We start from the raw sequence: 17096 nt of genomic DNA on the forward strand, positions 1-17096 counted from the left end.
ACAAGAAAGGCCACTTGCATAGCCTTTACTTAGACCTTATGTTTTAATATTCTGTGCAATTCCTGTCATTTTCGGGAATATCCCGCTGTGGTATACAATGAATTTAAACTTATTAACATATGCTAATTAAGATATTACAATATCTGCCGCATGACTGTCAATATAAGCTTTTCTTAGATACCCGAAGTGACTGAATTAGCTTTTTGTCTTATTCTGAATACTCCTTTGAAAAGCATTATGCAGTCAGAAACGGGTGATAGGAAAGAGCATGGACGCCCTTCAGCAGCCGCGGACGTGTGCGCACCGCTGGAGGCAGTCGAGCTGCAGACCAGGGCTCGTTTGGAGGAACTGTGGCTGATGTTAGCGATGGAGAGGAGGACTGGAGCTGGCTGGGCATAACATGTGAGCATGACATGTGAGCCAAGTCTGCACAGATACAACAAATACCCAAAGTATGTCTGCGGCAGGGGCGGGTCGACGCTGTGAGGGAACCTGACTCAGGTTAATGAGAGCCAAGCTGCAGATTCTCTTGTTTTTGATTTCTGTCATCTCCACGGTGAGACGAGACCAACACGGCGGCTGAAGCTTCCCCGTGCCTCCTTCACCCTGCCTCGGCGTGGCAGGCGTCAAGGTGCCGCAGGAGGGAGACCCCTTGTTTCAAGAACTACTGGACCCAAACGTTTCTGCGCAGAACAACGCCACGGCTTCACTGAAAGACACGCAAAGAGTCACACGGGAGAGGACACTATGTCAAAGGAGATGAGAGGGAAAGGTAAGTCTCGTGCTAACAGGTAGGAAGCTGCGTCTCGTGCTGCTGGATGTTGGCGCGCGCGCACAGCCGCGTGCTGCATGGGTTGAGGCAATCTGGAGGAATGCGAGACGGTCAAAACTGACCTGCTTGTTAACTATAAAAAAAAAAAATTAAAAAAAAAACTCGGTCCACTTCGGTCTGTCGTGAGGTTATCTGTCTCTCTTTCTGCGTGTCCTGTTTGTCTCTGCGTGTCTGTGCAGGTGTTACCGTGAATTCTTTGACCCGTCAGACTGTAAAACGCTTCTGGGTCAAAGATGGGTAAATGACTGATTCATGACTTGATATTGAGCTGTTAGTGACCTAAAGACACACCTGCAGACCCATGGTCCTCCTTTTGAGCGATCACAGCTATCAGCACTGTATGCCTGAACTACTACGCTGCCACATCAGGGATACTCTATTTTTGGAAACAGCTATTAAAATTCAGGTCCATATACACAAACTTTTGCAATCACGCTGAAAATACCTGCAGAACAATACAATATCACACGCTGTATTGTATCCTAGTCAACAAAAAAAACAGTACAAGGTTAAACCAGGAGAAGAGAAAATGAATATTACAAGGGAGGTTTAGGGGTGTTCAATGCAATGCTAATTATAGCAGTCAGTTTTTTTTTTATTGATGCAGCTGCTTTGACTGTTGAATTGGATATGCTTTATGTGAAAGAATGATGACAGCAAAACCTCAGCATGGCCTCAAAAAGTCGATTTTATTTTTTTTGCATTTAAGGGTTATTGTTGCTCATTTCTTTGCTGCTTAAACATGCCACTTGTTTGCATTGTGGCAGTCAAGAAATGTATAAGTTTTTTGTGTTTCTTTTTTTTTTGCATCATCATTCTCAGCCTTTGTTCACTGCTTAATCGTGTGGAAATTCCCATTTCTCATGACATTTCTGATGGCCATTTGGGTGGAAGTTTTAGTGAGATTTAATTCCTACTGGGTGTAAAACCCTTGACTATCGTGTGAGCAGAAGCAGTGCTAGTATGACTTTTTTTTTTCCAAGCCAGAGGCCATTGGTTTAATTTCTTGTTGTTGTTATGCATCTGCCGTGCTGAAAAGCCTTTGAGCAAGTCACTTAGTCTCTTTGCGCTCCCTGCTTTCTGATCTGTATGCCTTTGTGATCTGACCTTTTCCAGGAGGCAGGAGTGGAGGAGAAATGTATTCCTGTTTGATCAATAAAATATCAGATTAATATTATGCCACTCTCCTAGTGACAAGTGTTAGAAAAGGGAGGAGATTTAAACCAGTATGGTTTCAGATTTTAACCAAGTCCTGCCCGGGATCTCAAGTGACATCCTTACTTAGGGGGCAAAGTGGAATGTCTTTAAAATAATATGAATCAAATATTCCCCCTTGGAGAACAAGCTGGTTCAAATTAAGGTTAGGATCAGGAGTTGCATAACCTATTAAAAACCAGGCTTCTTATGAAGTCTATTGTATCTTCCAGTTTATACATCTTCTTGCAGGTATTGTTTGTTTATGCTGCTGTGAGTGTGTTTTTCACATATGCAATAAACTCTGGAAGTTTCCAGAAATGTTCTGGTTAAGCTTCATGTGTGAACACAAACATCAAAATGTTTCACCCTGACTTAACCTGAGTGAGCCAGTGAGCAACCGGTGCGAGTTCCTTGCATTTAATGACACTGCTTCATACTGCTCACCAGTATGTTCTTCTGCACTCTTTTAGTTGATACTGTGGGTATGTAAAATATCACGTAGGCCAACTTCTACCAGATGCGTTTCCTTGTAGCCTTCTGGTTTTGAAATGATAGAAAAATAACAAATAAGATCTTTGTTTCTGCTGTGTGACTATGAAAGACGTGAATCAACAATACAGGAGAGCAATGAGTATACCGGTGGAGTCACCTTTTCAAAAACATTGGCAATGTCAGAAAAATCGAATATAGATAAAGAATAATAGAATAGTCATATCAGTTCAGATGAAGGACCGCTTCCCTGTGTGCAGCTGTCAGATAAAAGCAGGATGAATTATTAGAGCTGGAGAGCACATAACAATGTAAAGTTTGTTTACTTCAGGTTTTATGTTTCAGTGTATTTGTAGTACACAAAAATGTCAGGTGCAGATTATAAGGATGATAAACAAGAGTGTGTCCTACACTGGAAATCAAGAAAACAGCTTTTGCAATAAATCCTAGAACACAAATTAGATTCTGTGAATGCAGTTTAAAAAGAGGTATTAAATCTCAACAGCTGCTTCTTGATGCCTTCTCCATTTAATCTTAATTATATTTCATTGAGCCTCGCCATAACATCCACTCACTGATGGAAACTCCACTGTGAGGCCGTACATTATTTCAGCGGAGCTCCATCAAATCATGTTAACCCTGCGATGCTCCAGCAGGCCGGATCAAACGGATGGCAGCTGCATTACTGTGCATGTGAGTTTAATACAGCCATAAGGCAAGCATGCATCTGTTTTCATTAAATATCGCTTGACCTCAGCTCCCAGGATAACTTGAACGTGAAGTAAGAGAGATTCTCATGGAAACATTGTTCTTCAGAGTCCAGTGAACAGCGACAGGGTAAACTTTTTGATTTTATGACATCTACTTATGTATGCAGATTTTTATCTTTGTCATTTCCAATTATGAGAGGGCTGCAGGGGCTTCTATGCTTCGCAATGCTAATTAAAACTTTCTCTGTAGCACAGAACCTGAATTATATCAAGAATTCTTACTGTGATTAAAAAAGAATAATGTAGGCAATGGCATACAGTGTATTTTATTGCTGTTGTAATTACACGATTTTATGGGCTGTCCCAGCTTTATTGTTTGTAGTGTATTTTTGCAACTCCTGCAGAGCCATGGCCTAATGCCCAGATTCACCAACTGTCAATTAAAACAGAAAGAAGCCCGGGTTAAACAATCTCAATATTGAAAGAAAAATTTGAGCAGGGTGATAATGGAATAAAGAGGGCTGCATTGAATCAGGTGTTACTAAAGGGAAACAAATTATGGATGTTCTTTTCTTTTTTTCTTTTACAGATTGTTACCATTTTTAAATTCATTTTCCCCAGATGATGAAGCCAAACTGATGTTGGTGAGCCCCTGACATTCCCTCTAGGACCTTCATGAAGTTCAATATTTACATTTATTGACAAATGGATTGCCATTAGATTTGGTAGCCACGTTAAAGTCTTCTTCTAGATAAGCTATAGTCACTTCGGGGATCCCTCAACTTTTTATCATGCACCCATAGTCTTGTCAACATTAAAAATTGTTCCATATATCAGTACTGATGATTATGCAAACTTGGTGGAAAATACACTTTATGTTCACTTGAGAATAGACTCTCCACAACACACTTTGAGCTATGCTCATGTTGATATTAGCAATGGCAGTGCTCAAAACCAAACTGCCATGATTTCATCTCATAGAGCTGCTTCAGTGGCTGTCGAATCTTAATCTTGCTGAATAAACATTCATTGAGGCCAGTTGGATATTAGACAATTCACAAAACATATTTTGATTAAATTGAACTTTCTATGCAGAAAAACTGTTGCACTGTTCTGCATCGTATTAAAAAAAAACTGGGCGTCCTGGGATCATGTCGGTCTTTTTACAGCTACCGAAGAGCTTCATGACAACAGATGGTGCCCCTGTGAACCAGCCTGCATGGGAATTCAAACCATAAAATCTTGACTAAAAAGTCCCTATCCCTCTTTTCTTGAGGTTACTTTCCCCCCTGAGCATAGGTTGTTGCTTGAATCCAGACTGATATTGAGCTGCCAGACTTCTTTAACATCTTTTGCTTGATTAATCACCCTCAGTCACCTTCAGTAACCCCCCTCCAAGATTCCTCTGTGTGAGGTACAACAAATCTGAGCGTTTTGTATTCATCATATTTGATGAAACCAGATCGGTCTGAAGTGTTTTTTTTTTTTTTTCATTTGTTGTGTCCAAGTGAGGGCCTACCTGCTGTTTTGGTCTGATCCAGCATCAGGCTAAAAATAGAACTGAAGGATGCTGATCATCAGGCTCTCCTGGTTTCTCTCTGCTTCCTTCTTTTTCTTTGTAAAGATGAATGACATGGGGGGGGGAACGCTGTATTTTTGTGTTTTGACGCTGTCAGTGATTTCCCATAAGCAGGTCTCATCCCTCAGTTTAAGACAGGAGAACGTTTTATTCTGCTGCAGCTTCTTGTGCGTGTAGTGTCTCTGTTCCAGACAGCCTGCTCAACAAGCAGCACCACAGTGTTCTCTGGATTCTACAGAGGCGTGTGCTAATGCATTCAGCCTGTGACCTCTGTTATTCTATTTGATCATACAAAACAATGTTAATACAAATTTAATAACTGTTTGTCATGGGGACGCCCACTAGGCCTGTGTCGATGGTAGCGGCTCCTCACAAATCACACAGCAGCTGGCCCGCTGCTATTTGAGGCTCACCTGGAGCCGGGCACCAGTCCACTTGTTGTTTGTCACAGCCGAGCCACGTCTTGACGTCACACTGGTGTCAGGCAGAAACAGTTTGCTTTTGTGCCTTTCTTGTCAGATTTCTGGCTATGAAAATGCTCCTCATAGCTTCTGAAGTCCAATTAATCAGAAACACTGTAAGCAAACATATTAAGTGAAATATTCTCGAGTGACCTTCTAGAAGGGAGTTTGTTATTCAAAGAGGTTGATTGCATTTTTGGTTTCTGACAATTTCCACGAGTAATTGATTAGAAACACCTGTAAGACAGGGAAAATCATTATTAGTTACATCCTGCTACTTTGCTGTTTTTGTTTTTAAAACCAGGTTGGCAGTTTAAGTAAAAAGCTCTGATAACCAACTGTACATTACCCATCATAAAACTAAAACAAAGTATGCAGGTAGCTCATGTAGTGGTAGTAGAAGCTGTAGAGACAGATTGGTGGTGGAGACAATAGATATATGCAGTGAGTTATTTATGTACATATTTATGTATTCATTTTATATGCCTCAAAATCATTTTACTATTTTGCACTTCAAATTTCTTTCTGCTACCCAAACAATCCACACTCCTACTTTTACCACACTTGATTCACACAGAAAGCAGCGTGCACAGTGACGAACACGTTTCTCAGAAGTTTCAAATATAGACGTGTGTCATGGTTGAGTTACTTGTGTTTCATCAGCAGTTTCTAACAATGTTGGATTGCGTCTTAGTTAGCGTGTCCAGCCCTGTGACAGCTAACTTTGCTCACCATCTTGTGCCTTCACTCACACATGTTATACAATACATGGGCTGCAAGTAGATTAGTTAACAACGGCGAGACGACCGCTCTGTAACCCTTACTGCGTGTAGCCACAGAGTTAACCAGCTGAGGTGATGAGGTGCTGCTGGTAACGGGACCACACATACTGAAATGCCGCCTCTCGTAACTGAGCGTATGCCTCGAGCATTCCAGCAGACGTTTTCTGTGACGACAGCCGTACCCTGTGCTTGTTTACAGTCATATGACACGCTCAGCATGCACGTCAACAAGTTCACTTTGTGCTCTGGTGAAGGGTTTCAATGATGTGATACCAGACAGACTTTTCTTGTAGGTTAATTATGGAAGACTAAAAGCAGTCAGGCCATTTGCTTGACATTGCATGTCCTGCAATGTGATTATTGCTCATACGTACCTCGACTTTGCAATGATTAGAGGATATTTCGTGCAGCTCTGGAACATGTTTTTTTTGTAGTATTAGTCTGCCTCTGATTTTAATTCCTTAAAATAAATTGTATAGATCAACTGTGAAACTTCTTGAACACATTGTAGTTAATGGACTGCCAGTTGTGTCTGAGACTTGTTATTGTTTTTTTCTGTTGCTGCAGTGCCATGCAGGGACTACTTTGTAGTTGGTATTTAGGTGCTGTTGGAAAAATTATTCAACTCCCTTTCTGGCCGCCATGTTTCCTCATTGTCCCAAATTCACAATAATACACTTAGATTTTGAGACAAAATCATGTTTTGAAGTGGTCTGAGCCAACACGCAAAGGTCTACTTGACTGCTTTCTCTCCCGGTGCATATCCAATAAATAATCCTAAGAGCACTGACTTAATAATGTAACCTCTTCACATGCACTCGCCCTCCTCAGGACATGTGCTCATTGTTGCATAGACAGAAGGGGTGAGGCAGTGGGCTTAGTAGTGATAATTATCACCCAGCTGCAGCCTTGCAGTCCATTAAGAGTCAATGCAGCGCTAATGTGCGTAGCTGCATTGCAGATAAACAGCATCCAGGAGGATAATGCCTGGATGGAGAATGTGTGATGGATTCAACATTTTTTGAGGATAAATCAATCTCTTGTCTTGTCTGGCTCGAAAGATTGATTTCAACAGTGTGCTGAAATGAGGTTTAATTAAATAAGAGGACAGGCTATTAATAGCTATATCCAGCTTGCAGAGGACCAGGCAGACTCTTTTATTGTTTACCTTTTATGGACCCTTGGGCGCTCACTGTGGCAGGACATAAAGAGACCCAGCAGACACAGAATCCAAACCTTTTTTCTTCTGTGTGTAGATTTCAGTATTTAGCTGTCTATGTGATTTCTGTACTGGAGATGATGCATGTTAAAATGAAGGTGGGAGCTACTCCTCATTTCCTCCTCTTCCTCCATGCACAGAGAGAAAACATTATTGGATTTCCTCTTGACGTGGTGATATCACTCTCGGATGTTGTGACTTTTCCATTATTCCCTCAGAAGAGGTTTGCATCATTACAGAGCCCTCTTGTTTTCCTCTCCAATGTGGCGACTGCAGTTGCCATCTTTTCCAGCCCGGTAGCTCTCTTTGGGTGCTTTTTTGTTGCTACGAGGTTTTTGTATGATAAATGCTGCTAATTACAAAACAAGGAGATTAGCACTCTGGCAGTTTACAGATCATCTGGTTTGGAGAGAGGTGAGGGCAAAGGGAGAGAAAACTCCAGCGAGAAGAAATTCCTTGAGGGCAGAAGCAGCAGATCAAAAGCAGATCGGCCCTCTGATGAGGAGGGATTCTTCCTGTGGGGCCGTCTTCAATCCAGAGGGCCCGGCCCGCTCATTATTCGCAAAACCAAAAATAACTTCACAAGCACCTTTTTCAAGCTCTCGCTGAAGCAAGTTAGCAACTTAATGTAGGAATGTGTTCACCTTGCATTCATATTTCTCAAGTTTGTTTTAATCTCATGGCAGGGGAAATAAGATGGTCACATTGAGCTGTTAATAGTCGAAATTCCATAGCCAGAAAATAATAAATGTGCTTTATACCTTACTCTTTGAAATTGACTCTGGTGCTCGAGCTGTTGAGTTGAGATTGTTTAGGGAAAGAAGAGAAAAGAAACAACTGAAAAAAAACAGCAGATGATCAGTTTGGATGATTAAATTGATGATAATAGAATTGTCATTAACAGCAGGTATCTAATATGCAATCTAATCTAAGTCAAACTACATATATATTAAATGAATTATGTTCCATAGCTGTAGATTACATCAGATATAACCAACAAACATGTAATTCACACCTTCATCAACTAATTTAATTTGTTTTTATCAGACTTTGCCACTACCAGTATTCATCACTAAACACTACATGTTACTGCCTCATAGGAACAACTACCTGTTTGAGTGTTGTCTGGAGAATACCCCCCCCCCCCCCAAAAAAAAAAAAAAAAAAAGAAAGATGAATGGTGATGAATGGCCCTCGCACCCCTGTGCATGTCGGGGTGTGTTGGGACCGCGGGGAGCACAGCAGCAGAGGAATGTGGCTAAGCAGTGGGGTGTGCAGATCGATTTGTGTATAAGTCTTAGTACTGGCAAGTTCAAACAGGCAACTCTATGATGATCACAACATTTAGATGCAGAGCCGTTCAGGCTGGCACTGTCATGATGCACAGCTACAAAGTGTGGTGCTGCAGTGGCGTCTTTAGGCATTTTCCCATATGCACTCCTGAAAATATGTAGATAATTTCAGAAGGAGTGCTCTGGATATTCTCCTGACCTGCTGTTCACACGGCTGGAGACTACTCCTGTCAGACAGGATGGGGGGCAGGGTTCTCCCTCCATAAAATTAAAATGTTGATTTAACATTATTATTAACAAAGGCTGATTTAACCTAGTGTCAAGGATGCCATCCAGTTTTTACTGGGCCAGCGCTTGTATGCCAGTCTAACCAGTATGTGCCACTGGACTGTTTGCCAATATGACTGGCATATGAGCGGACCAGAAGCATGTGCCGGTCAGATATGAGTGGCATATGCCGCATATGAGTGGCATATGCCACGGCATATGAATGCCGTTCTGGTCCACTCGTGCTGTGTCAGATATATTTTTTCTCGTCTCATTGAGCTACATATGGCTCGCCAATTTTCGTGTATGTAGGTTAACAGCAGTACCCTGAGTGACGTTTGGGGGCGCAGTGGAGCCATTCAGCGGCGCCTATGCACCGAACCACTTTCATATGTAAATTTCACACGTGCCCCAAAAAATGTTAGTACATAGGTAATATGCTCTTTGTGGGTGTGGAGGGAGGCTTGGGAGGGTGGCAGGATTTGATTTTTTTTGTTTGTTTTTGATATCCTTTATTAATCCCTGAGGGAAATTCGGGTTCACACTCTGTTATTGAGAGACGTGCTTCTCACACACATAGGCCCGAATCACACACATGCACAAACAGGACCTGTGGACATGCATTAGTGGAGAGATGTCAGAGTGGGGCTGCTTTCACATTGCTACGCAGGGAACGCACCAGAGCAGTTGGGGGGGGTTTAGTGCCTTGCTCAAGGGTACCTCGGCAGTGCTCGGCATCTCTCCAGCTACCAGACCAACTTCCAGATTTGGTTCGTACCGGGACTTTAACCGGCAACCCTCCGGTTCCCAACCCAAGCCCCTACGGACTAAACTACTGCCACCCCCCGTTTTAGCTCTTAATCCTATGTTTTAATGATTAATTGTGTATTTTGTATCGTTTGTGTGGAAACCTGCCCAGTGACTGCAGAATCTAGCTGATCAGCTAAATCTGGTCAATGTATATTTTGTACATGGTCCCTGACATACTAAACTAAACTAAAAACATCCTGTACTAAACAGACAGAGCGTCAGCAGACACAAACTGCAGACACTCTTGTGTGAAATGCCTCAAGATGCAGTTAAATTTGTCGAGTCTTTGCATATGTCAGTCTTTTTTCTCCAAATATTACTGGGCTTCAGTAAATAATGCAGGCAGTTGTACTTGACGTTTATTTCCCTTCCTGGTGATTTATTATCCATTATATGTCAGGAGTTACACCTTTTCACTCCGTTCATGCCACTTAGAAACGATACGAGTGTAATCTATGAGGAGATGCTGATGCATATATGCTGTTAGATTTGTGCAAATGATGCCCCTCTGTGAAAGTCTCGAGCACGATGATTTCAGCTGCAATTAAAGCCAAATGCATGATGAGACCCATTGTAAGATAACCAGCAGCAGAAACCAGATACAATACTCTCAAACCTTTGAACTGTGTGATTGTTATAATATCACTGGGCCAACTGGGGCCTTTGAGAGTTTTTTTGTCTTTAAAAACTGTCCTTTAGATAACCTTACAGTTCAATTCACACTGAGAAGTCTTTTATACACTTTAAACATGTTTACCTGTATTATCTTTTAAATTTCATATCATTCAACCATCTGATCAAGTGGGGGTTGATACATTTTCCAGTTCAGTCTCTGTAGACCCTGAGGTACTTGTGCTGTCCAAGGTTAGATGTTATCTTCTTGGTTTTGCAGAGTATTCGAGACATGTACACCATGAAATATTGACGACAGAAAGATAAATGATTTCAATTATGAATCTTTCCAGGGCTGCACTCGAGCTATTTCTATTTCTCTCCATCCTGAATTCATAGCTACTCCAACAGCTGCTTTCAAATGTATCTTTAAAAAAAAGTATATTACATCCCTGCATTAAAAATTAAAAATTAAAATTCATATATTGAATTCCCTCAATAGCTGTAGAGCTATTGGAGACTGAGGGATTATCTCTGTGAATTCCAGATAACACATGAGTCATGCAGGATGAGATGGTCTTGACTTCCATATTATACTGACTGTGCCAAATTCATTTAAAAACCAAAAATTCTGAAATATTTTTGTTCAGATTCCAGAAATGTTTGCCTGAGCTTCTTTAGCCTTCTTGTCTCCGTTTGACTTAGCTAAATGCGAGTCATTCACACTACCAGCAAATACCCTGAAGCAAAAACCCCTATGTCGTGTGAGACTCAATTGGATGTTGAAAGATGCAGCTCAATAGGTTTCCTTTGTGCAAAAAGCTTAGGTGAGTCTGTGTTGGTAGAGTCACTTCTCTTCTCTCTAAGCTGCTTTGAGCTTAATACAAGAACAGGGGGAAGTCACAATGTCTTCTGGCTTGGAAGCTAGAAATAAAAGAGGTAAAACAGCTCTTGGCTTTTTGTAATTTGGGCATCATCATGGCAACTTTAAAGGAGCAATATGTAAGATATCTGATTAATTTAATATATAATATATATATAATCAGACATTAAGGAAACATGCCGCCAGTATGTCCTCCTTTTAAGTTCCAACTCCAGTCCGGACTGGTCTGTATTTGTTTGGAACGGAGTAGGTAGGTCCATCGGTTTGCCAGGCAAACATCAAACCAACAGGTGTTGCAGCGATGGAAGGGAGCAAGCGAACTGGTTCAGATATAACTAATTCTACCCGAACTAAAAAGCCCTTTGGCAATTTTTTCTAACAAGCTCCATGAAGTAGAAACGTGGTGAAACTAGGATAAATATTGGAGAGGCTTTAGAAAAATGGAGAGAGGTTAGAAGAACGCAGAAAGATTTCACGACGAGCTGGTTACATGCTGAAGCTTCAGTGTCTGTGACATGGCAACACACGTGTGCATCGACTCTAGGGAGACAGGTTTCTCCAATGTTTTGAATTTGGACTGCAGTATACCCATTTTAAACGCTGGGTGTCAGAGTTACATATTGATCCTATAGGCATCAATTCAAATGTTTGATACGTTTGATCAAATCTTGCATAAAGCAGATTGTCACACTGAACCAGACAGCAGCTTCACAACAGCCACAGACTTGGAAGAAAAGCCCACTGTAACTTCCTGGATAAAATGACATTCTCATGTAACTGGGAGTTGTTGAATAAGCCTAACTGGGATTACTTACTGTAATGTTACTGAATGACAGTTTTAACGTTACGTAATGTGTCACTGCCTTTAACTGACTCTTACTGAAGGCGTGTGCAAACAGTTGTGTAGCATCCAGGAGGCAAATTTAGCATTTAAATGTTAGCATTTGATGATTAATGTTAATTCATTTTTGTGAAAATATCTTACTTTTTCACTGCTCAATGCTCCATCATGTTCACTAGTTAGTTGCTAACAGTGTTTGTCTGCATATTGAAGAGCCAGTCATGGATTTATTGGAGTGGAAATAAAACAGCTGCCCAGGTTGATGAAAAAAAGGATTACAATAGCTAAGAGAACTGGCAAAATTTTTTTGTGTGCCCTTGATAGAAATGTTTACTAGAAAGCAATTATTTGCAGCCACAAAAAATCACAGTGGTCTGTCCATACCTGCTCTTATAGGCTTTCACGAATATATGACATATGTGACAAAGAAATAAAATGTCAACACTACCTCAAATATGTTTACCTTTGCAGCCATTTGTCTGAGGTAGTGCAATTGTAACCGTAAGCCAGTGACAGAAAGAGAAGGGGGTATTACTTGTGATTGCAATACAGCTGCTCAAGCAATGAACGCTGTCAGCCGGCTGTTTCAAGCGGCTGCAGACTCCTGTGTAACCTGGCTGGAAGTGGAAAATGGAAAGAAAGAGATGAAAGAAGAAGGACATGAATCACAAGCAGCCTTGTGTGGTCGTGCTCTGAAATAAAGCCTTTTAGATACTTAGACACAGATTTTCTTTGAGCAGAGCCCACTGAAGTCTCATTGTTAGCTGCATTATGCCCTTTCATAAGACAAGCTGTTTAGGATTGTCTAGCATACATTTGACAGGAAAGAGGCAGTTTGATAAAATAACTGATGAATCCCCTAACCCATTTATTGAAGGAAACATTTCAGTGACATAATATTCTACCTTGAATGAAATTCAATTCAATAAGAGTGGACAGGAGAGGAAACTGATGCTGTATTTACAAAAAAAAAGGCTCCATTATCTGTGTCTTGCTGTTGTTATACATAACTGGGGTAAAAAACACATCTTCAAAGAAGCAATATGTAACTCTGTCACATCACATTTAAAATTGGTTCTGCAGTACAAATTCAAACATTGGATTGAGCTGTCTCCCCCCGCATCCTCCTCCTTTAAGTCCATGCGCACATGGGTTGCAATGTCGCTACCACGGAAGCTTCAGTGTTTAGCCAGCTCTGCATCTGTCCTGAAACCTTTCTGGGCTCTAACCTCTCTCCATTTTTTTTAAAGCATCTCCAATACGTATTCTACTTTTAACATGGAGCTTATTAGAAAAATGCCGGATGTGTGTTGTATTTACTCTCTGATGTTTGTCGCTTTGGATAAAAGCATCTGCTAAATAAATTGTGGAATTGGAGAAGATGTGCAGTGTCAGCAAAAGGAATACAGTACTGTGGGATGAGCATACAGATGGGCATGACAATTTGACAGAGAGGAGAAAATATCGTTTCTATAGAAAGTAAATTGAACTGTTATCATTAACGATTGTATCATTTGTTTTAGCACCTGATGGATTAAAACAAAAACATTTTTGTCCATTTTTCCTGCTGCATGATCTGGATTGAAAGCAGTGAATGTGAGAAATGTCCAGCATCCACTCTGAACTTCATCCAGGTCATTTCCATAAAATACTCAAAAAAAGGAAGTTGCGCTCTCTGACGTCACCTGACACGTATTTACATTTTTGAGCAGGTGAACATCAGACTGTACGCAGGCTTCTAGGTACAGGGCTACTCGAAGCTACGGCGTATGCTACAGTGTCGATCAGATGCAGAAGTATAAATCAAGCTTTAGCTGTTCAACCTGTCAAACAACTGTCTTTGTAAGTGATGTTGTTAATTGGTCCGTAAATGAAACCAACCATAAACCTTGTTTGAAATTAAATTTTTGTCTACTTGTACTTCACATGGAAACCAACTTACCATCTAACAGTGGTTGGCTATTGAATTTTTAAAGGAGAGGTTAATCTTTCATATTGACAAGTTTTCTTTTTTTTTTCTAGTGCCTGGCTGCAATGTACAAACAGGAATGGCTGCACAGAGATTCACACTCTCACTGCTTGTATGATAATGATCTGTAGTTCTTTCAAGCATATAGTGTAGTGAAATGCCCTGCAGGGAGCCAATTCAATCATGTCCATTACCCAGCGGGGAAGGCATCACTTGGTGATATGTGCTTGAGCAAGACTTCAGAAGCACAAGCAGTCAGACAGATTGCCTGAACCTTATAAGAAATTCAAAGTGGATGTGCAACTCCAGAAGTAACATGAAATGGGCATCTTTTCCAGCAGTGTATGCATTAAAGACAACATTACTTTGTCAGGTCTCATTAGGTGACTAACAGTGACTCCAATGCACTCCACCAATCAAAAGTTATTGGCAGCTTTTTTTTGCCGTTGTTGTTTTTTTCTTTTTCTTTTCAATAAAGCAGCTTGCTTGGGATGGCTGAATCTGGAGTGTTTTTTTATTTTTTCAAAGTAGTTTCTCTCCTTTGCTCACACTGTGTACCCCGTCAGCACCTCTTCTCGCTTGGCGTGTGCTTTCTGTCAACCACAGCTTTGAACACGGTGGCACACAGGAATGCCTCAGCACATGGGTGTGCCTCATTAGCAGCGTGGCTTCCTCAAATCCTAGTAGAAAGCTCAGGTGTGAGTGTGGAAGGTCTAATACTAGATTCTGAACCACCTAGCAGAAATTTGCATCCACACATGCCAATAAGTTTAGCCTTCAAGGCAACCTAGTTGACTTTCAACAGTAGTGACCCAGCACTACTAACAAGGCTGTAGCATTTTTAATGATTTTTATGATGTGAACTTTGGTCCATTAGTAAATAACAAACAACTGTCTTTTGTTTGATTGAGCCCTGCTTACACACATGCAGCATAACTGAATACTGTCAGTCCCTAGCTCAGGTATTTACTTATACTCTTCCCAAGTCTTTGCAGAGAATATCAGATGTACTTAAAGCTACAGCTTGTATTTTGTGCAAGTGGAGACACATTTCCATTCCCTAAGGGAGAAGTATTTTCCTGAAAATAGTCGTTTGTTGATGTCTTGTACAGTAATTGCTTGTTTCTCCGCAAGCACAGAATTGTGTAATTTGTTTAAATTGCCTTGTGATTATATGTTGAGCTCCTCACACATAGTTTATTCAACCTAAATTGGTTGAAAGAAGAAACGCTGCGCCTGCGGGCAGTCTGTATGTTGAAGCACAATCAATGCTCAGAGAAACCAAGCCTCCCCTGAGCCTCTTCACCCGTCGTCACGTAAAGGCCAGGATGACAGGGTTAGAGGCTCTGTGGCGCTTCTCAGATTCTGGATACCCAGGAGAATGGTTTCCTGACCGATACACTAGCTGCTAGTTCAAAGGTTGAATACCGAGATTCAGCCTAACTCTGTAGGCATGTTGACTATTTATGCTCTGGAGGATGTCATGGTTCTACTTGTCAGAAAAAGCTACAGAATCAGTGGGTTAAGAAGTGCTCCGATATCACTTATTTAAGAAAATATACAACAGTCTAGACACTTGGTTAAAGAAAATCTCCCATTTGAATTCATGCTCAATGGCCTATTCCAGAATAACACATCACATTTGTCTGTGATCCATTGGTGTGTTGGAACCACTGATGTAACAGCGGATAAAGGTCAATGTAATCCTAACTACTACATTTCCTGTAGGATGACTGAATCCATAGAAATACATGATCGTTTATTTGCTACTCGAAAATGTCTAAGTAGTAGAGTGAGAAGTAAAGGGAAACAAAAGAAATGTTTTCATCTAAGTGTAAAGTAACACAAAAGGTAAATGTCCAAGTACAAGTCTCTCCAAAATGTACTTAGGAAGGCTCTTCAATTAATGTACTCACACTACACATTAAGTGGGGAATTTACCAAGAATAGATTGCAGCTGCTTATAGTTCTATGAATTGCGCATCAATTGTGCTACTCCCTGTTTCCATTTCAGGATCTGATTCACAAAGTATATTGAGTCTTTACAGATTCACCCCTTTATGAGAGCAGCTCCTCCAGATTAATGTACAGTATATAGAAAAAATATATATAATGATAATTTTGATGGATTTAATGACCTCCATGAAGGAGCCTACTCTGTGCCCCAACTTGAAAAGGCCTGTTTGCCTGCTAGGGTGTGATGCCACACTGCAAAGCCCTTAATATTCTAACCGGCCAAAATCAAGGACAGCCCTCAAAACCTCTGATCGCAAGCTAGTTGTCCAGCTAACCCTCATGCTGTTTAAACTGTCAATGCAAGCTACCAGATGTTTTAGCATCATAAAGGCTTTATATGCGATTTTTCACACTTAAATATAATAGAAATCAAGTATATCCTCTGAAAATAACTCTGTGAGTAATGACTGTCTACAATGGGTGTAACACCTGAGTCCCACTGTCTGTGATGTTTTCAGAGTTTTTTTTCTGTATGTTGACATAGACGGCCCGGCGGCTGACTCCTCCCCTCACGAATAAAACTTGTTTAATTGAGGGACTAGAGAAAAGAAGAATAACATACTGTACTCACTGCTTAACTACGTTTCTAGATCACGCTTATTTCGGGTAAATTTACATGCAGTGTGAAGATACGAGCATAATAAAGATCGCTAGCATTAGCATGCTAACACAACAATGCACCGCGAGTTGTTTTGGTTTCATGCTGGTGCTCAAGGGCGACATCTGCTGGATCAAAAAATCGCATATAAAGCCTTTAATGTGACCACAGTCAAGTAGAAAGTCATGGTTCTTTTAAGATTCCATCTTCTCTGAGGAGGTCCTTAACAGTAAAGTAAAACTGTTGACATTTTTAGAACATACAATATTTTCTTGTTTTTTCCTCCACCTTGTAGTGGCCTAGTCTGGTCTGTTTTTGACAGAAATATTTCAACACAAATGTTGTTTCCCAATAGAGAAACAATAGAGCAATGATTTTGAGTCTTTGCAATATTGTTCTTTCATTACTGTACCACCACACAGAAAACAGTGATTTTGCCTTGAAATATTCCCATGTGTGACATGGTTGGGTAGAGTTGACAACAGGCAAGTACTGCAAAATCTCAAGGGACAAGTTTCTCAGCAACATCTTTCAAAACA

General features: G+C 40.8%; 1 protein-coding gene across 2 annotated transcripts in view; it reads left to right on the forward strand.

Annotated features, from left to right (window-relative positions):
• Positions 1-247: 247 nt before the first annotated feature.
• pitpnm3 (PITPNM family member 3) overlaps positions 248-17096 on the forward strand; it is an 80453-nt gene continuing 63604 nt past the window's right edge. For both annotated transcript variants that reach the window (XM_061046649.1, XM_061046650.1), the window contains exon 1: positions 248-772. In XM_061046649.1, coding sequence (XP_060902632.1) covers positions 748-772 — 25 coding nt within the window. In that variant the 5' untranslated portion in view covers positions 248-747. The remainder of the gene's footprint in view (positions 773-17096) is intronic.

Source organism: Labrus mixtus, chromosome 9 (assembly GCF_963584025.1).
Source record: "Labrus mixtus chromosome 9, fLabMix1.1, whole genome shotgun sequence".
Lineage (NCBI taxonomy): Eukaryota > Metazoa > Chordata > Actinopteri > Labriformes > Labridae > Labrus > Labrus mixtus.